This window comes from Rhinolophus hipposideros (assembly GCF_964194185.1).
Source record: "Rhinolophus hipposideros genome assembly, chromosome: 7".
Classification (NCBI taxonomy): Eukaryota; Metazoa; Chordata; class Mammalia; order Chiroptera; family Rhinolophidae; genus Rhinolophus; species Rhinolophus hipposideros.
Genome location: NC_138053.1, coordinates 78,132,587 through 78,154,081, shown reverse-complemented (window position 1 = coordinate 78,154,081; position 21,495 = coordinate 78,132,587). Strand labels below are relative to the sequence as shown.

The following is a 21,495-nucleotide window of genomic DNA, read 5'->3' as shown; positions in this document are numbered from 1 at the left end:
GGGAATGCCAGTTAGAGGAAAGGATTTCCGTAGGAAGTGGGAGGGAGGTGTCTTGTTGATGTGACGGTGGTCTCCAGAAGTGTTCGAGTGAATTACTTTGCGATATCAGGACAAAGTTTCAAACTTCACCTATCATCTGATCTGCTTCTTACACAAACACTTCTGACACCAAATGGGTGGGGTTTTTCTTCATATCAACAATCAATTCTCCTACTCTCCTGACACCAGGTAGGGTATCCAGTGATTCAATTCACTTCTGACACTGATGACCTGGAGTTACCATCAGACCCCACAGGTTAAAGGCTCAGTCCTACAAGACTGCTCCCACTTCAGGCACCAATTGCAAGTCCCGAGTCAACCCTACTTCTGACCAATCAGCTATAAAGTCGGTGGTTCTCACAACCCCCTCCTCAGGTTGAAGAATTTGCTAGAACAGCATAAAGAACTCAGGAAGTCACTTTACTTATTATTACCAGTTTATTATAAAGGGTACAACTGGGAAACAGCCAACTGGAAGAAATGTATAGGGCAAGGTATGGTTTGTGTGTGTGTGTGTGTGTGTGTGTGTGTGTGTTTGTGTTTCCATGCCCTCTCCTGCGTCACCTTCCCAGCACCTCAATGTGTTCGCCGACCTAGCAACTCTCTGAACCCCAAGGTTTAGGCATGGTTTAGTGGTTTTTATGGAGGTTTCATTATGGATACACTATTGATTAAATCTTTGGCCAGTGGTGATTGACTCAATCTCCAGTCCCTCTCCCCTCCCTGAAGATGGGGGTGGGGACCTGAGAGTCGTAATAACATAGTTGGTTCCTCTGACAAGGAGCTCCCATCTTGAAGCTATCTAGAGGCTTTCATCCACCAGTCACCTCATTAACGTAAACTCAGGTAAGGCTGAAAGAGGCTTATTTATTACAAATAAAACAAAGATGCTCCTCTTACCCCTATCACTCAGGAAATTCCATGGGTTTTAGGAGCTCTGTGTTAGGAACTGGGGACAAAGAACAAACATGTATTTCTTATTATATTATAATATCACAACCAATTTATCTGACCAATGCTACCTTTGGATAGTAGACTGGCCAAGACAGCTTTTTAAGATTTCTTTTGATGCTTGCTTTCAAAATTTAGTACCACTCAGCAGACGATAGAGCTGGGGGAGAGGAATTTGCTTCTGAATTCTCAAGAGCAATGACACCAAAAGTGTTTATTATACATCTGTTTTGTGTCAGGGTGATTGGCCTGGGTATTTTTGGTATAGGATGTAGCACTGGATGGAATGGTTTTATAGGAGAAAATATAAGGAATATCTCCATGGACAGGTTTAGGAGAAGAAAGTGATGGCAGCTTGAAAGCCATGGTTGTTGAAGAAACATTTGTTGATCAGTTGTGTTTAGCAGAACTGATTACAAATATAACTATCAGCCTGGCCCAGGACTAGAGAATTCCATTACATGAGCAACAGCTCCCTGCTATGCTGGCCCGTCGTCTGGGCAATGTCATTTCACCTTGAATGACTCACTGTTCAGAATCTGGATTGCTGAGTTAGAGGTCTAATTGGAACCCTTCTTCCCTCTACTTTTAGCTTTCTTGTGAGAATTTTATTGTGAGAATTTTAAGAGTAGAACTTATCTCTCTTTTCCTTTTCCAACTGATGGTCTGCTCTTTCCCCCAAGTTCTTCTTCAGGTTTGCCCTGTCTGCCCAATTTGTTCTGCACTGTTCTTCTCTTGACTCAGGCTCTACGGCCAATGTGTATAGCACCCGTCCTTTTCCTTCTTGCTGCTAGCTTGTCCTCCATCTCTAGCACATCCAGGTTGAATGGTGATGCCAATTATTTATTAGACCTTTGTGTGTGGGTAGCCATGTTCTGTTCGCCTGATCTGCTCTAAGAGAAAAGGAACTTTTGGCCTGCATTGAGGAGAGAGTCTAAATAAAAGAGAATTATAGACCTCAAGGGATATGACATTGACCTTGTTCTCCAAAGAGTAGGCGAAGGGGGATCTTTCTTGTTATGTCCTATAGAAATTGAATTCCCTAAATATCCACATGTAACTAATCTTAGGGAACCCCTGCAATCAGACTTTTCTCTACCAGAGAGTTGAGTGCCTTAGCGGCACTGAAAAGGAAAATCCTTTCATGTGGTCTTTCTTTGCTTAAGTACTTTCAGTCATGTCCTCTGAGATTTAATATCCTTTTGATCTTCCCAATCCAGTTTTAATTTGGTCATTTTAAGTTAGGGAAGGATTTAAAAGGCAGCACTAATAATGTAGGATTGGGATAATGGACATAGGAATCACGAGTCCTACATGTACTTCAATAAACTTTCTTTGGTTTTGGCTTGTATAAGTGCAATCTGGGGAAGTAAGCTGCAGTGTGTTTCTTGGTGTTGGCTACATTTTGTTGTTAATAAGTAAAGCTTCCTGTTCTAACAAATGCTTGTGCCTGGGGTGGCCTATTTATTGAGTTCCCCTTCAAGAGGAAGCCTGATTTACAACTGAAGAAAGACCTGATGTCTTCTTTCTGAGTAAAATGATTGTTGTAGAAGAGTGTGGATGACTGGGGTCCAGACACATTCTTCCTTTGTCACAAACATTTAGGGAGCCGTCATGTAGAGCTGCACTGAAATCTAAAATTAAAGTTAAAAATTCATTTCCTCAGCCACATTTCTAGTGCTTAGTAGCTGCATGTGGCCAATGCAATCTTGATATTTTGGGCCAGAGAATTGTTGGTTGAGGGGAGGGCTGTCCTGTGCACTGTAAGATGTTTAGCAGCACCCTGGTGTCAAGCTTTGAGATGCCAGGAGCATTCCCTAGACATGGCAATCAAAAATGTCTGTGGAGATCGCCAAATGTGCCCTGAGAGGCAGAATCACCCCTGGTTGAGAATCACTGCCTAGTGGTTCCAGTTTTGGACAATACAAATACAAAACAGTTGCATTATTGGAGGCAGTACTGTTCTAGAATAATCCCAGGCAGAGTTTGGTTTGGAGAATTTTATAGATTAAGTTTTCTCAGCTTTAGGGGAATCACGGTGGTTATCCAGTCCAATGCTTTGGGAAACTGAGGCACAGAGAGGTTTGTTTTTGGGTGACTTAAGGTACATAACATAAGTGTCCATCTAGAGTTTTGGTCTTAAAGTTCATGCAGCCTACAGGACAAACTTCTCATTTTCACTCAAACCTACCCCATTTTTCCTATGTTCTTGTACTCATTGATGGCCATGGTAGAAGAGAAAATACCTGAGAAATGGGAATGGTTCAGTCCTGAGTCTCTCAGAGAAGCAAATTCCTAACTTGAAACCTGGGTACACCTATTTTCCTCCTCCATGGCCTGTGGTTTTCTCTAAGGCCCTGACTGTGGGCTGGGGTTGGAGGGTTGGATATCTGGTAGACCCACTCTTACTCTATGAGAGGGCAGAGTCCTGTTGGGTTCCCCAGTTCTTTCAGTGCAGAGAGGTTGGGAGCCCACTTCTGGGGCCATGGAAGACTGTAGGCTTGTAAAATTCCCTCTTATTAGCTTTTTAAATCTCTAGTATCTCCTCTGTCTGCTTCCCTGAAGTGGAAAAGCCTTGAAGGTGAAATACATGGAGATTCTTATTATTTAGAGGCCACAGGAAGCAGAGAGAGCCCTGGAGAACTCTCTGTAGAAAGTTTGGGGAGGAAGGAGAAGTCTCTCCCAGGTGGTGGTATCCATAGCTGGAGGGGCCTGGAAGGGAACTAGGGGCTTCGATGTGCCCCAGGATCTTTGCCCCCTCCATTAATTCTATCCGCCATATGCACCTCCAATAACTCTTCTTCGATCACTGATTTTATTCTCTCCTCTGCTCTAAAACCTACTATGGATCACTGTTGCCATTTCACACTTGAAACTTCTTAGTCTTGTGCTCAAGGCCAATTCACTCTTATATAGAGAGATCGACTCTTGCCTTTGTAAGAGTAAAAACTAATTTTTGTGCACATGAAAGCTTTACTGTTACTGTGGTTTGCATAATTGCTCTGTTGGGGCTGGTGTTTGGCATTGGTGGAGGCTTGGTTCAAAGCTGTTTGGTGTATATTAGCTTGCTCAGGAAGGAGTTTGGTTTCTGGTGCTCCTCTATTGTGTCCGTAGCCTGGACAACTACTTAAAATCAGTATACAACTTAAAAATCAGGGCCCAGGAAGCAGGCCAGAAAGAGTGGCAATAAAAGCAGACAGAGAATGGTGTGTATATAAACTCTCAGGTAACCTTGAGCTGTTGGCCTGTTTAGTTTTGTAACACCGTGGGCCCAGTGAGCTGTGGACCAGGTCAAAGGCCACTTTTCTGAGAGGCCAGCTGTCTAGTTTAGCTAGAAATAAGCTAATGTGTAAACTGGGCTCGAGGTCTTTAAGGTAAGTTGCTTCATCTTCCCAACTTCAGATAAAAGAAATAACAATTTCCGAGTTTGGTGACCGGCCACTATTTCATTGAATTGTTGATGTTTCCTTTTGGGAAACCGGCCTTCTTGAGTGCCACCATGGTGAAGGGGAAGGTATTTTTAAAGTGCCCATTTTGGGGAAGATTTTGATTTGAGGGAAGGGTGGGGAGCTGGGAGGACTGAGGTCATGCCGGTCAGTACAGCCATGTGGCCACTGTTTTTGTCCACTGACTCTGCGTCTCCCCTTTGCTCCACAGACCAATGAGTGGAACAAGAATGATGACCGTCTTCTGCAGGCTGTGGAGAATGGAGACGCGGAGAAGGTGGCCTCACTGCTGGGCAAGAAGGGGGCCAGTGCCACCAAACAGGACAGCGAGGGCAAGACTGCGTAAGCTACAAAGATTGCTTTCTAACTGTGCCAGCTCTGGGTTCTCAAAATGTTCTCTGGAATCCTTAGGATCCATAGGGGACCTTCATACGTGCCTTTAAGGGGACTTTGAGAAATTTCTAGCCCTCTACCCCCATGTTAAAATATGTAGGAGAATGTCTTAATCTCCTTTCTTTCTCCTCAAGTTCCAAATTACACATTGGGCTTTACCTTGAATGGCTGTATTTGTTCCCAGGTATAACCAAAGATTTCACCAGAGAAGGTGGGAAATGAATTCTATCCTAGATTAGAAACAGCAGCATAAAAGAAAGAAATTCTTTTCATCACCCTTAAACCTTACTATTTATATTATTGTTTCTTTTAAAACTCCTTCCTTTACATAGATCAATAATTACATGGGCGATCAATAATTACAAGGCAAATAATTAAATTTTGCCTTATGACTTGCCATATGTGGCACTTTTGCTTGCATAATTAAAACTATATATTTGATTGTTTATGTGTATGCACGTGTGTGTTTATTTGTTGTATCCATCCTTACTCTGGTCGTGTTGTAAAGAGATCATGGACTTTGGAGCCAAATAGGGTTCTAATTTGGACTCTCACTTCTGAGTTTCGTAGTCCTTGAATCTCAGTTTCTTACTGTAAAATGGAGATGGTAGTATTCAACTTCTGGGGTAGTTATGAGTGTAAAACAATATACTGACGTTGGTTGAGTTCCCCCAGAAACAGCCTATGAGACAAGGATTTGAGAGTGAGTAGTCACTCTAGCCAGTGCTCTTAGGAAGTGCATGGTAAGCAAATGAAGCCTGCATAGTGTATTATTGACATGTTACTGCTATGGTCAGCTGGGACTCATTTCCACTAAGAATCTCTGGGATTTAGACTTAGAGCAGGGGTTGACCAACTGTGTCCTGCTGTCGGTCTTTGTTAATAAAGTTTTGTTGGAATGCAGCCAAATCCATTCATTTAGCATTGCCCATCGGTGCTTCTCCACTCAAGGCAGATTGGCGTAGTCAAGACAAAGACTGTATGGCCCATAAAGCCTCACATGTTAACTATCTGGCCCCTCATAAAACTATTTTAATCACCCCAGGTTTAAAGTATGCTTCAGAGTTATCCCACTCAAGGGGTAAGGTAACGGCAGTATCTGTTCCTGATGTCTTGTCCTGTCGAGGTTGAGTGCTGCTTTGAGGGGCCATATGCTTATGGCCAGGACAAGTCCAAGAGGATGTGCGAGGGGTACCTAGCTAGAGATACTATATGTAAGGAGCTAGCACGGTATCCTGCCCATAGTTGGTACTTGATAAAGCCAGTTCCCTTCCCTTCTTACCCCAGATGAGTAGTTCTCCATCCTGCCTGCATTAGAATCACCTGGGGTGCTTTAAAAAACATACTGATGCCATGCCCACCCCAGATGTCCAGTATCATTTGATCTGTGGAGAGGCTCAGGAATCAAGACCTTTTAGTGTCCCATGTAGGTTCAACAGAGAACCATCATCTAGAAACTAGACTGACTCTAGATGGAAGGAGAGGTAGGGAGACTAAAAGGCGAATTTTCAGAAGATTGAGCATCATGTTTTAGCAAATTTTGCCACTTAAGCACTCTTCCTGACACCCATTGGATTATAACATAGACACCAACCCCGTGGTGTTGGTGTGGAGAGCCACAACCCCGTGGAGAGCCACACAATAGCTTAAGGGGCTGAGCTCTGTCGAGGGGCCGGGCTAGCTGGTTCACAAAGGGCAGAGGGAAGCATTCTCTCAGATCAGAGTCTGGTCTTCTAGGAGCTGGGCTTGTACTCCGCCAAAGCCCGTAGGTCGAGCTCTCCCCGTCCGCCTCGTTTGGCCTGACCTTTGCAGAGATCTGTCTCTCAGGTCTGTCACACGCGGCCAACACCCCGTGAACTCTGACTTGGTAGCCAGGACCCCCAATGGTAGGTGGGCTTTGGTTGTTGGCTGATATTACGGTGAGTCAGTTGCCTTCTCAATCTTCTGTAAGTTTTAGTTCTCATCCCTCTTGTACACTACATCGAAATGTCCTGGATAGAAGGGACTGTTAAGTTTACACGGCTGTAGTTACAACATCTAGCCCACCACTCCACTTGTAGCAGATACTCAGAAAGTATTTGTTGAATGAGTGAATTAACCTTTCCCCATGATGCCATGTGTGGAGTCAGTGCTATCAGAGTGACAGTGGCAGAGGCCACACTCCTGTCTTGAGATTTTTGGTGGTGCACATGGTGCTTTGGGACTTCTTGTACCACTCCGCGGCTTTCTTGGCTCTTACTCTTCCCAGTTCAGCTTTGTAGGTGTCTGCACAAAACAATCTTTTATAGCCATGCCAAAGAAAGGTGAGACCATGGTTCATGATGGTCTTGTCCAAGAACCCACTACAATGAAAATAGAAAATTTAGATTAGCAGCTTAGCCACAGCTTTATAAATATACCTTCTGTTAATATTTATTATGTGTAGAGTACACAGCCAGAATGTTATTTTCTAGTCTCTCCCCGTTTTTTCAGAGTGATAAAATATATACAACATAAAAGTTACCATTTTCACCGTAGAATATACATTTCAGTGGCATTAAGTATATTCACAGTGTTGTACAACCGTCATCATTTTCTAGTTCCAGAAATTTTTCATCATCCCAAAATGAAACCCTGCATCCGTTAAACAGTGATACTCCCCAACCTTCCCTCCTCCTCCCCTGGCAACCACTAATCTGCATTCTGTCTCTATGAATTTGCCTATTCTTGATATTTAATATAAATGGAATCATACAATAGGAGGCCCTTTGTCTCTGGCTTCTTTCACTTAGCATAACGGTTTCAAGGTTCATCTTTGTAGCATGAATCAGTTCTTCATCTTATTCTCTTCTAACACTAGAAATGCACGCAGTAGTTATACAAAAAGTAGTTATACACTTCCATTTTGCAGATGATAAAACTGAGGTCCACGTGGTACACCTTTTCCTGTATTAACTCTAGAACCAGTTCTAAAATGTCTACCTTTGCCTGTACAAGTCCACCATTTTTTCCTTTGATGACATGTAAAAGAAGAACTATGTAAAAAAAGGAGGAAAGGAGATAATTATTTTTTTAGTGCAAGATTTTCGATAAGTAATTACCTGTTAACATTTCATTTTTCTGATTGGAATATTCCTTTTGATGATTAAAGTTATTAACTGATAATTACAAGAATTTAATTTTCAAAGGCACCATGGACTTAAATCTGTCTGGTTTCATATTTTCATTCAAATCTAGTGGTCTTGGTATGCAGAAGGAGGAAGGGGGCTGTGAGGTTGGAAAGCATCTTTCTTGTCCTTTTACTGTCATGTAATAATGCAAGGCCAAGGGTTCTGTTATAACAATGAGCCCCAAGCAGTGTTGTTCCCTTTCGCTTCAGCCTTCTCACCTTTGCAAGTCTGCACTTCTATATTTGAGTTAGTCTGATCTGTGCATTCTTGCCTGAGCTTGTATGTGTCTGCCTCACACTTGAAGATTTTTCTTAAGCTGTGGAGACCTTTCTGTTCTAGTTCCTGTTCTTTCCACATGCATTTGGTTTGATAGCACGTAAACTGGTGGCTTTCTAGGAGTGGTTCTGAATCCATGATAGACTGACCCAGCGTGTCCCCTCTGCTGGAGCTCTTGCCTCACCAGCCCCATGGGGCTTGCAGGACCAGCATTTGATTGTGCACACGTATGCAGTGTTTTGCATTTGTCTCCAAATGGTAAGGCCAGACCACTCACTAAAAGGATAGGCCCTTGACAGTAGTACTTGGCTTCATTCTCTGCCTGCTAGTTCGAGTTTACCCTTTAATTTACCCTCCATATTAAAATTAAGCTAGAGTCCTATTTTCTACGAGCTTTTGTAATGACCCATTCTGTTATTTTGCTCAGTAGTACACGGTGTTTCCTTATTGCCTGGAGCCTAGAGTCCTGATTTGGGCTTTCAAGGGCCTCCCACTGACCCTGCCCTTACTTAGTTGAACGTTCTCTCACATTCACCTTCTATTGGAGGTGAGGCTCTCTGCTCCCTGCCTTCCCCGCATGTAAGAACATCCAGATGTTTGCACAGGTTTTATGTCCAATCCAGAATGCCTTCCTCTCTGATGTTCTTAGCCCTTTTGTGGTTTTCTTTCCCTTGGAACAACTACCATCTTAATTTAGAATTTGATGTATTTTCTTATACTGAAAGAACAGTAGCAACAACAGAAAAGGCTCAACTGTACTTAAGCAAAATCTTTGTTCTCTGAAAGACTTGAGTCCCTTACAACATAGTAAGCTCCCTGAGGACAAGGAGCACATAATTTTGTTTTTTTGTTGGCTTTTACCACTCTTCTGAGCACAGAAGAGGCACTCAGTCAATATTTGTGGGAGTGGCTTTTCAGGATGGTTCATGGAGAAAGCACTCTCCTTTTGCCGGTAATATCTCATGAGTAAATTAATTAGGGATAAATTAACTAGAGGTTCAAGGGGAAAAGAGCTATTCTGGTGAATGTCACAACCTGACACTTTCCTTTCCCAGCTTTCAGTGCAATTTAAAAAGAGTAATAATACTGAGCCTTTACTACCTAGACACCGGATGACACAGAAAGTTCCAAGAATGAGGCGGCAATAGCAGCCACCTCGACGCACATTCTTCAGAAGCCTCACAACCCAAGGTCAATAACCAGATGGGTGGTTTGGTCATTCTCCAGACTTTTCAGTTTCTTCCTGGAATATTTCCTTTATGGAAAGATAAGAAACCTTGTCTGAAAATTTTCTCCCTCTAAAACTGATCAAAGAGGGGTTACAAAAAAGTGAAAGCAATTAAATGACTGGAATTCATTTAGGAAAGAGTAAAAGAAGGCTGGTGTCTTGGGTCAGAAGAGAACAAAATAGAGCAAGACAGAGAGTTATAGCTGCAGGCTGTGTTTATAGAGTCAGGCTTGGCTTCCCTCTGCCCATCTGTTCTCTTTCCATGGTGGAGGTGAGGAAGTGGGAGGGTACCCTAAACCTCTTACCATAGAACAGTTTAATTGTTTCAAGATGGTTTCCCCTACATTTGGTGTGCATTTAATTAAAGTTATGTGTGTTTGTCTTAGGAACAACCAGACTAAATAAAATCACTGCTGGGACGGTAGTATTTGAATAAATACCACCCAGGCATGGATGTATGGATAGCTAGACATATTCCGCATACATAGCCCACACTCCAGAAACCTGATCTTTTTGGCGTTGAAAGCAAGAACTTGTGCAAGTATTTTTAGGTGACTCCATGGAGCTTAAATATAAAATACGGGAGGTAGTCCTGGAATTCTGCAGTATGATAAGAGGCTTCTGTGGCTGATGGCTTGTTGCATTTTGTCTCTTCCTGTTTTCTCAAAATAGGGATGTGTTAGATATTTTATACCAGCAGCTCAGTCTTGGAAATCAAGTCAATTTGGCAGCCAAATTAATTTACCTAAAACTACTACATACTTTGTGTGTAATTGCAAACTCCTTCCCTGCAAAATCCCCTTCCAGGCAAAATCACCCCATCTTTCCTGAAACCTGTTGATATTTGACAGAGGCATAAACTGAAGGATGTAATTGCTGTTATAGCATAGCCACTCTGCTTTTTGATCACATAGATTTTTGAAGGTGATATAACGTCTGTTCCTATCTGGCCAATGTGCCCAAATGTTTGTTTCATTTATCTACCAGTTGGGAAGTCCTCCCTGCATCTAAAATGTTCCAAACTCTATTGTAGGCACATACAGCAAAAGGAGAAAAGGTGGGCCTTGTCTACACTGTGCACAGTGTCCAGCTGAGAAGACAAGACCATGAAAGTACTGGAGAATAATTAAGTGCTAAACTATAAAATGCTTCCTGCTTGAGGTGTGAGGTTAGGTGGGCCTTGAAGAATGGATGGGGAAGATTTGGGTGGGTACAGGGGAAGAGGAGGCCGTGTAGGTGTTGGTAAAAGTATGAATAGAGGCCACCCCAAATTCAAAAGAAAAACAGCGACACCATTCTGTGTTTCCTTCCCTCCTTTAAGTGCATGTCATAGCAGTTGAAGTTCAGGGCCACACTAGACACTAGATCAGTGGTTCTCAACTTGACTCCCATGAGAATCACCTGGACAACTTTTAAAAATGCTGGCTGTCACTCAGCAATTCCTACGTAATTAGTGTGGGGCGCAGTCTAGGCATAGGGTTTTTTTAAAGCACTCAGGTGGTTTGAATGATTAGCCCAAACTGAGAACCAATGCTCTAGACCAGGGGTGTCCAAACTGCGGCCCATGGGCCAACTGCGGCCCGCAATCCATTGTTAATTGGCCTGCAGCAAATTCCAAAAATATATTTAGTTTACTTAAATAAACCAGGTGAGGCAATACATACTTCACCTCGAGTGAGTGGCCTGGCTGTTTGTGTATTTTACCGCCTATGGCCCTTGGTAAAAAACGTTGAAAAACGTTTGGACACCCCTGCTCTAGATACTCCACAGTGAGGCCCCAGGTTTCCTAGTGCAAAGTTTCCCAACATGTTCTACCCTATGATAGCTTATAGGTGGGCTGAGGCCAAGTTCAGGGAGCCCAGATGAATTTTTTTTCTAGCGCGCACACACACACACACACACACACATGTACTTGTATGTGTATATAAGCTTGTGCACACATGTACTTGTATGTGTATATAAGCTTGTGCACAAAGTACAATTAAAATGAAAGATAAACTGAATTTTGGGCTTACACCAAATTATGTAAAGTAATAAAATTCACAAAGTTTTTAAAGGGAAATAGTGTTTTATGTTAAACCTGAACAATGTTGTTGAAAAACTGTCCTTTAGAGGGAAGACTTGCTTGCGTAATGCAAGGTCTCAGCTCCCTCTCCCCGCACAAGATTGCAGGATATGGTGAGGCTAAAAAGGAACACCAACCGAGCTATAGAGAGGGGAGTCATACCACCACATTCTCGAGGGCTGCTGGTCGAGACACAGGAAGTAGGATCGACACGAGCCGCAATCTGCACTTGCTAGCGTAGCCACGGCAGTTATATTAGTGGCTAATGGCTAACTGGTTACAGCTGACGGCCACCTACTCCCTGAGCCAGCACCTTTCTATATGAGGTCGAGAACCTAGAAACTGCTCTCTAGGACTCTGTCCCTGCAACTTATCACCATAGAAGTGGTGCAAGTTGATGAGAATCGATTTGGAAATTAAGGACTACAGTGATAAAATGTTGGTGGGAATCACAAGATATTTCACTTTAAAACTGTTTTCAAGGCTGGGTTAAATATATTGAGAATGAAGGATTTTAGACACTCCAATGGATCATTGTTGTTGAGGGTTGAAGCAATCTGGCTTTGCCCCTCCCTCTGGTCCCCTGGCTGTGCCCTCCACTGGCTGGACCTACTCCCCCATGCAGAGGTCAGGAGAGCCTGGGAAATGGAGCCGTTTGCTGTGATGGAGAGCAGAGCAGGGGCGGATGGTCGTGAATCTAAGCACACACAGACAAATGACCTCCCCGCAGTCCAACTCCATAAGAGAGGGCACCTGGAGCAGGAGGTTCTCACGCTGACAGCCAGACAGTTCAAGGGTTGAGGGACATGAGATCATTTAGCACATGGCTGTCCTCTAGAAACATTCCTGCTTCCTCAGCAGAGTCCCTGAAATTCACCATTTCCAAAATACCACCACCACTCCCCAGCCCACCAAGTCTTGCATATCATTCAAAGCCCAGTTTGCTGTCACTTTAATGAAGACTTTTCGAATTTCCAAAGTGATTGAGCTCATGCTCACCCTTGCTTCTTCAACCATCTGGGATTTGATGGCTCTTAGTTTCCTTCGTCCTTATCTCATCCCTGTTAATAGACAATCAGGGTTAGAGCTCAATCGTACCCCATTCATAAGAAAGGAATTGTTACGAATCGTGTTAATACCAAGTGCCCCAACACTAAGCTAGGGCCTTTCATTCAATAAATGCCATAGTTCATTCTTTCACCCATTTTAAAAGACTTGTCAATTTCCCTTAGGCATTTCTCATCTGATGATTACAACCACCCTGGAGTCCTTTATGGAGGGGAAAGTGTGCATCAGAAAGGTTCGGAAATTGGTACAAATCACCTGTTCTCACCTCTAAGTGCTACAGCCGGGGGCTCTAGCATGACTATGCAGACAAATCATTTGCCCTAATAGGCCCAAGCGCTGTTTCCAAACCTGACTGATGGAACCAGACAATCCTGAAGAGCTAATGCTCTGCTTAAATACCATGGGGTTTCTGAGCTCTGAGTATGTAATCTTCCATCTGTGTTCCCTCCCTCGTGTCCCCAGGAGATCTGTGTCCCCAGAAGTAGACCCACTTATTCTATGAGCACATCATAAGCATATAAAGGACTATAATCCTAGTCTTTATAGCTTTTTTTTTATGCCATCCATGTGGGGACAGAACCCCAGAAAGCAGTTTGCAGGCTCTCGGCCTCACATAGAAAGGTGCTGGCTCAGGTAGTAAATGGCCATCAACTGTGATTGGATGGCCATCAGCTGTGGCTAGTTGGCCGTCAGCTGTAACCAGTGAGCCATTGGGCACTAATATAACTGCCGTGGCTACGCTAGCAGAAAATGGGGGCTAGCAAGAAGATGGTGGCTGGGCTGCAAGCGTGGATTGCAGTTAGGATGGCGGGTTGCGGATAGCGTGGCTCCTGCTTCCTGTGTCTCCAACCCAGCCGCCAGTGAGAATATAGTAGTATGACTCCCCTACCTATGGCCCCGTGGGTGTTCCTTTTTGGCCTAACCATATCCTGTGTTCTTATGTGGGGAGCAGGAGCAGAGACCCCTCAGGCCATCCTGCATGACACATGGCGTAGTTGGCAGGATAGTGTGGGGACAGAACCCCAGAAAGCAGTTTCCAGGCTCTCGGCCTCACATAGAAAGGGGCTGGCTCAGGTAGTAAATGGCCATCAACTGTGATTGGATGGCCATCAGCTGTGGCTAGTTGGCCGTCAGCTGTGACCAGTGAGCCATTGGTCACTAATATAACTGCCGTGGCTACGTTAGCAGAAAAATGAGGGCTGGCAAGAAGATGGTGGCTGAGCTGGCAAGCGGTGCAGAGCGGATTGCGAAAGGTGGATGCCGCCAGCGAGACTATAGTGGTATGACTCCCCTGTCTGTGGCTTTTGGCCTCACCATATCCTGCGTTCTTATGTGGGGAGCAGGACCAGAGACCCCGCAGGACGCCCCGCAGACAATCCACCTTTGATTTTATGTATCTGAAACATTTAGCAGGAAAAGGCAACCACAGTTCCCATTTCTCAGACTTTCTGTCACATCAGTTCCTCGCAGAAGCAGTGATGGGAGTCCCTGTTGCAGCTGCTTTTGAAATAGCAGAAAACCAGATAGCTTCAGCACTTCTCTGCCTGGTAGGCTTTCTCTCTGGGCTGATAGCAGAGTAGAATTTAGTTTTTCGAGGCTTTTATACTAGAAGGTATTAGACAGTAAGTAAGTACTGCCTTCCTTACCCTCAGATTTTAATCTGAAAGGGGAATCCAAATCTTTCAGGATTAAGGATTGTCCCACTGAAATATTTGGTGTGAGCTAAGCCTCATTTGTGCTCAGTGACCTCGTTAGATTTTAGATGTTGCAGCAAATAATTGCCATAAAATAATTGGTCAGCTTTTAGAGCTGACAAAGCCTGCAGTGATCCTATGGACAGATGAATAAACTGAGACTAGTATATTTGAGACTAGTCTGAGACTAGACTAGTAACTGAGACTACTTTTTTGTCACATGCTTAGGGATGGTAGAGCAGAAACTGAAACCAAAGAATTCTGACTTTTAGTTCATACTTCCTACTATGCCAGTGTCCTAAAAATTGAACATGCATCAATATCACCCCGGGGGGCTTGTTAAAACAGATTGCTGGGCTCTGCCGAGTCTGGGCAGGAGCCTAAGAATGTGCATTTCTAACAAGTTTCCCGCTAACGCTGTGGCTGCTGGTCTGGGCACCAAACTTTGAAAGCCGCTCAGTGTCTGATACAATTTTGGGAAGCAAAATCCAGCCTCTAATAACAAAAAGGACACAGCTTCTCTCTTAAAAACTTACATTACAACCTGAGGAAGAAAACATGGTCATGCCAGTTTATGGGACACTCGGTTTAAGGAAACTCAACATTGAAACTTCAGACGAAGAAAGCAAATTCAAAACTAAAGATTTGCCCTAATGGAGATCTCCTAATGCCCAACTGCTGTTTCCAGAGCCCATTCATGAAACCAGACAATCCCAAAGAGCAAAGAGCGAGCTCAGCTTACATGCTGTGGGGTTTCTTAGCTCCGAGTATGCTATCTTCCATCTGTGTCTCCTCCCTCCTGTCCCCAGATCTTATCCCTTCTATGTCGTCAGAAAATTGTAGTAGACAAGACAAAGTCTCTGACCTCTTGGAATGTCCAGTCTAGAGGGGCAGACAGACACATAAAAGTGTGCCCCTTTCATGTAATGTCAGGTGTGTTGAAGAAAACAGAGGCCAGGGGCCACTGGGAGAAAGGAAGGCCTCTCTGAGCAGACTCCTGCATTGGAGCAGATCCTGGGTGGAATAAGGCGCTGAGCCATGCACTTTTCTGGAACTTCTGTCCTGGTGGAGGGAACAGCAAGGCAAAAGCCCAGAGGTGGGAGGGTGCTAGATGCCCTCAGTGAATGGAGAGAGCTAGAAGGTGAGGTCAGATGGGAGCCAGGCCCTCCTTGTGGAGAGCCTGTGGGCCTCGGGGAGTACTTTGAATTAAATCCTAATTGTGAATACTTAATTTCCCTGCTTTGTTTTAGTATGATTAAATATCTTTTTCTCCCTCGAGAAAGATGTCTCACAAAAGGAATGCAATTAAAGTATAGGCGATTTTAGGTGTTTGGGAAATACTGAAGCTCTCAAGGGATTATGGAAAGCTGGTTATTGTCAGGAAGTATTTCTGAGTCTTACTGACCCTAGTGACTCCTCTCAGGGAAAAAATAAAAGGCTTTTAAAAACAAAGAAGGGTGATGTGGGTACATTCAGGACAAACTGCTCTTAGAGAGTCAGAGCAGTGAATTCAAGTTCTGATCTTTTATACATTTCCTGACCTGTCTGAGCTTTGTCTTCATCCGTGAAATGAAGATATTAGACTAGTTTATCTTTCTGGAACCTTCTGTTACTCTGGGAATCTGGACATGGCTAGTCCTGGCAGTTTGGTATATGGTTATTTCGTGGCGTGGGTGTGGTGGTTTGCTTGATTTGGGGAGTGATAATTGCTTGCAGAGGCAATGGAAGGAACTGGAAGTGCAATTGTGGTAGCCAGCCTGTTGCATTCTTGACTTAAACTCGGCCAGCTCTTGTGGTGTCAGGAACTGGCTAGTAATGAAGGGGACAAGAAAGAGTTTGGCTTCAGGGACATTTTCTGTGAATGAATATGCCTTAAAAATCAAAGTCTTCTAAAAGTAGCCTTGTGAGCTTGTATTTCCTCCAACTATATGTTTCAGCTGGCAATCAGACACAAGAATTGTTTGTTATGACTCTGAAAGATAGAAGGAACTTTCCAGGCTGTCACGCATGGACTTTTGAATAGTAACAGTTCAAATCCCCTTCGGGTGAAGAGCCTTGAGAAATATCCCAGCCTTGTCCTGAAGTATTTATTTCGGGAAGGTTTGCACAATTTGCCGAGTGGTTTTGTAGGAAATGAAACCTCTGTTGCAGGCTCTGTTTGCTTCAGCACTTGGATTACATTCCTCTCCTTTTGAAAGCACTGGCAACCCTCATCTGCCCCAGTGAGAAGCCAGGATTTGCTTTTTTGCCAAATACTTTCATTTTTTTCAGTTTAAACTTTGTTTTTTAAAGAGCAACACAGCCAGTAAGTTATATAGTGTTTCACAGTTCACAGAGTAATTTAACAAGCAGTGCAATTTCTCAGCACGGTGGTGAAGGGCCCACTCTGCAGGCAGAATGCCTAGGGTAGCATCCAGGCTCCACTACTTGTTAGTTCTGGGATTTTGGACAAGTTTCTAAACTTCTCTGTGCCTCAGTTTCTTCCTCTGTAAAATGGGAATGATGACTGTTATCCCTCTCATAGGTTTGTTGCGGTTATAATGACTTAAAACATAACTACCGTGTTTCCCCAAAAATAAGACCTAGCTGGACAATCAGCTCTAATGTGTCTTTTGGAGCAAAAATGTATATAAGACCTGGTATTATATTATGTTATATTATATATTCTATTCTATTCTATTTATTATATTATATTATGTAAGACCCAGTCTTATATTATAGTAAAATAAGACTGTATCTTATATTAAGTTTTGCTCCAAAAGATGCATTAGAGCTGATTGTCCAGCTAGGTTTTATTTTCAGGGAAACACGGTAGTGCATAGTGTTCAATAGATAAGCTGCTATTATTATTGATGATGATAGTGTTATTTAATTGTCTTAAACATGGTTTGGAAGTGAGGGAACTAAAGTACCTTAGCCACGTTGAGAGAGCAACAAGGCAGCAAACCCAGCCTCCTAGGCCACTTGTTCTCCATCCGCTGGTTCTTCCACTGCCCTTCAGACTGCCACCCAGCTGTTATTTCAGACTCCTGGACATTAGTAAGTTGACTATTGGGGTGAGAGGGAGTGAGGAAGAGGGAGAGGCTTGGGACATTGGGAGCTACGAAACTCTTAAGCATAGAAACCTTGGGAAGTTTCCAAGTGACAAGAGCAGAGAAATTCCAAATATCAATAAGCAGCAAAGCGATCAAAGCAGTATTATGCATATCTTCAGGCTGCTCTATTTGTGCCTTTTAGTTACACCTCTATTGAAGGGCCTAGCCAAGCTTCATAAGCAAAGCGTAATAAAACTTAAAACAGCATAGATTTCTTTTTTTGTGGAATACATCCATGAGATTGTTTTTAAAGCTAAGGGGATTATGTTTGCAAAAGAACGTTTTATTTTTGTTTTGTTTTGTTTTTTTTGGTGCACCGTTCCTGGAAGTACTGCAATACCAGGTCGATGCATGGAGTGGACGGAGCAAGCTCCTATTCCATCTCCTAATTCCAAAAATCCATTTAATATATTGTCCTTGGATAGAGGACGTATCAGATATTAAACTGATAAGAACAGATACTACACTTGATCTTAGCCAAAAGGCCGAGAAATGCAAAAGAACTTTGAAACAATGGGTGCCTTGGTAAGAATGATGGTGTAAGGTTCTTAACCTGTCCTCCACTTCAATTAGAGCTGTGCTTCTCAAACTTTCGTGTCCATGTGAATCAGCTGGGAAACTTGTAAAATGCACCTTTTGATTCAGTAAATGTGGGGTAAGGACTGAGAGCCTGCATTTCTAACAAGCTCCGGGGCCAAGGACCACTCTGAATAGGCAAGACTTAGGCTATTGAACTGTCAGTTCAACTACTCTAGAATCTGGAAAGCCACCCCGGGCAGTGACAAGTGTCTCTGTTTCTGGGCCTCGAGTTAGAGGAGTAGACAGAAGGTTTTTATACCCCTCCCTCCTCCACTGAATTCTTGACCTGTGTAAATGTAGAGATCAACAAGTCAACAAAATCTTTCGTAAGATATCTTGCTATATAGACTCATGAATGACATTTCTTGTGTTTCAAAGGGAATGCCACACTTTTAAATTAGGAGTAAAAGCCCACATAGAGACAGAGATGTTCCAAATTGGTTTTGCATTCACTCCTTTATGTTTTTCTAAGGGGAAATTTTAACTGAGAATTAACTGAAACAACCTCATTAAGAAAGACTTAAACATTTCTTTTCTGGAAAATTTAGGTTGTAATGAAAATTCTCATCTCTTACATTACAATTTGCCAGACAATCACAAGTCTTGGCTAGGATATGGAGAAATTGGAGCCCTCCTACATTCTTGCTGGGGTATAAAATGGTGCAGCAGATTTAGAAAACAGTTGAGCAGTTTCTCAAAGAGGTAAACATGGTTACTATATGAGTATAACTCAGCAATTTCACTCCTAGGTATATACCCAATAGGTATATACCCAATTGAAAACACACAAACACTTGTACACGAATGTTTTAGCAGCATTATTCATAATAACCAAATGTCTGGGTAAACAAAATGTGGTATATTCATTCAATGGAATATTTTTAAGGAAAGAATGAAGTCCTGCTACACTCTACAACTTGGATGAACCTTGAAAACATGCCAAGTGGAAGATGCTACGTACAAATGACCACATGATGCCATCTTTATGAAATGTCCAGAATAAGCAAATACATAGAAACAGAACGTAGATTAGTGATTGTCATGGGCTGAGTGACACGGAAATAGAAAGTGACTGCTAATGGGTACTTTTTTTTTTTTTTTTAATGGTGAGGAAAATGTTCTGGAACTGGATAGTGATGTTGGTTGCACAACTTTGTAAATATACTAAAAATAACTAAATCATACGTGTTAAAATGGTGAATTTTATGGTCTGTGAATTATATCAATAAAAATATTAAAATGTGCTCATGTTATTTTTTTTCAGTCTTTGTTTGATTTGTTTTAATAGAATTCTATCTCAGCATTATACATTTGTTTTTATTGGCTAATCAGACTGAGTATCTACTTGTCTCTACCTGGGCACTATTGACATTCTGGACTAGATAGATAATTTTTTGTTGTGTGGGACTGTCTTGTGCACTATAGGATATTTGGCAGCATTTCTTGCCTCTATACATTAGACGTCTGTAGAATCCTCTTACCCTGTCCCTTGAATAATAAAAAAAAAATCTCCAGACATTTCCAGTATCTGGGGGGTGGACAGCAAAATCACCCCCAGTTGAGAATCACTGTTGTATCTCTAGTCTTCCTACTAAAAGCTGAGATCCAGGAGGCCAGGGACTTTGTTGTATTCATCACATGTTTCTCGGTGCTTAGAACAGTGTCTGACACATAAATACTCCAGTATCACAGTAAATCTATGAGTGAATGAATATATTTAGCTATAGCAATACTTATAAAACTGTGCAACTGTAGAAATATCAAAACTATCCCATGCTTGGGTTAGTTCCAATTCTCTAGAATTAACATCGTCAAGAATATGCTCTGTTTTAGAGTGGGGGTGGGAGGGATGTTCATCAACCTACTGCTTTGTCTCCCCCATCTCACCCCGGTCTGCAAACTCTATTTATATAGAGGTGTGTTCTTTCACCACTTATCCAGGACACAGGCCATTAGAGGACACCAGCCATGCTCTTCATTTGTTGTGTGCTGACCTGGGGCACCACCTGTCCCCTAAGCCTGAGGTAACCCCATAGATGTCCGTCTGCCATCCAGACATGGGATGGCCCCCAGCCCATCGGTCACTTGGACTGCCACCACTGAGGATGGCTACATTTATCCGTCACTGCATAAGAAAGGAAACCTGCTCATGGTCATATACAAATCCGGGTTCTGTCACTGACTAAATCATGTTTTTCCGCCCAGCAAAACCTAACTTTCTACTTGAGTATCTACTTGAGTATTCTACTTGAGTATCTTATTAAAAGTTGGCTCTGCTTGTTCACCTTCAGAAGCTAAATGCTAATGACTTGCCATTGCCAAACCCTGTTCTGAGATTATTACTTCTGAGAAAGGAGCCAGAATGTTAGCAGCTCAAGTGTGAACTGTAGACAAGTCTTAGATGGTTTTTTTGTCTTCTGCTACTGTGTACCACTTTGTTCCTAAGTTTCCAGTTAGTGGAAATGCACATAGATTTTATCCTCTCTTTCTCTTTCCACTTCCTCACTCCCCTCCTTCCTCACTCCCTTCGTCCCTCCCTTCCTTCCTTCCTCCCCCCTCCCTTTCTCTTTCCCTTCCTCCCTCCCTGCTTCTTCCTTCCTTTCTTCCTTCCTCCTTCGCTCCCTCCCTCTTTCTTTCCTTCCTTCCTTCTTCCTTTCTTAAGCAGTGGTAGTTCTGATCCAACCTCTGCTAGTGTTCTGATCATTGAGACAAGTCCATCATGTCCCAGACTCCGTGCCTTGCCTTGTGTTGGTGAGGCTACAATTGGTGGCATTTTGCGAGTTTACTACATGCTTGACATTTTGCTTAGAGCTTTGACATATAACTCATCTATTCCTCACAGCCTGTTTTACAGATGTGGAAACTGAGATACAGAGAGCTCTTGCCCAAGATTGCACATAATAAAGCGCGAATTGCAGATTCAAACCCAGTTAGTCTGAGCCCTTAAAGTTTACATGTAGTCCCCCCCTGATAGCAACTTCTTGTTATATTTTCTCATCTGACAACATGTCTGTCCCACCTCTTAGCTTTAATAAAGCTGTAATGTTGGAAGTTTTGTTTAAGTTTTCAAAATCTGGGATATCAGCAATAAAGATGAGATTTTCTGAATATATTGAAGTATAGAGAACGATTTAAGTTAAAACCTTAAAATGAGTGGATATCCAAATTTAATATGGACAAAAATAAACAAGACTTTAATTTTCCCACCTTGCCCTTTTGTCCAATGGCATTGACTTCACTCCTGATTAAGAGTTTCTTCTAGGCTCTTAGAGGGAGGACAGTCTACGAGAAAAGACAGGGCTGTGTCTTGCAGCACCTTTCTTTCTGAAGAGGGTTAACAAACTGCCACAGCTCTTTATGTTGGCAGTCGGTTGCTCTTCAAGTGGGAGCTGGATTGAACATGTAAGGGCTACCTCAATATAAAGGATATGGGTGGTTCGGAAGTCGCTGCCAGTCATTTGATTGTCTGATTTGTGCCTTTTTTCTTCTCCATTTGCACGTCTTTCATGAAA

At 42.8% G+C, this 21,495-nt stretch overlaps 1 protein-coding gene across 7 annotated transcripts in view; it reads left to right on the top strand.

Moving 5' to 3' along the window:
* Positions 1-21,495, top strand: part of RAI14 (retinoic acid induced 14) — a 135,942-nt gene that overhangs the window by 77,129 nt on the left and 37,318 nt on the right. For 6 of the 7 annotated variants that reach the window (XM_081053670.1, XM_081053667.1, XM_081053671.1 and 3 more), the window contains exon 3: positions 4,648-4,778. In XM_081053670.1, the coding sequence (XP_080909796.1) occupies positions 4,648-4,778 (131 nt within the window). Of the gene's footprint in view, positions 1-4,390; positions 4,505-4,647; positions 4,779-21,495 lie in introns of those variants that run through there. The other variant, XM_081053665.1, reaches the window with a different exon arrangement.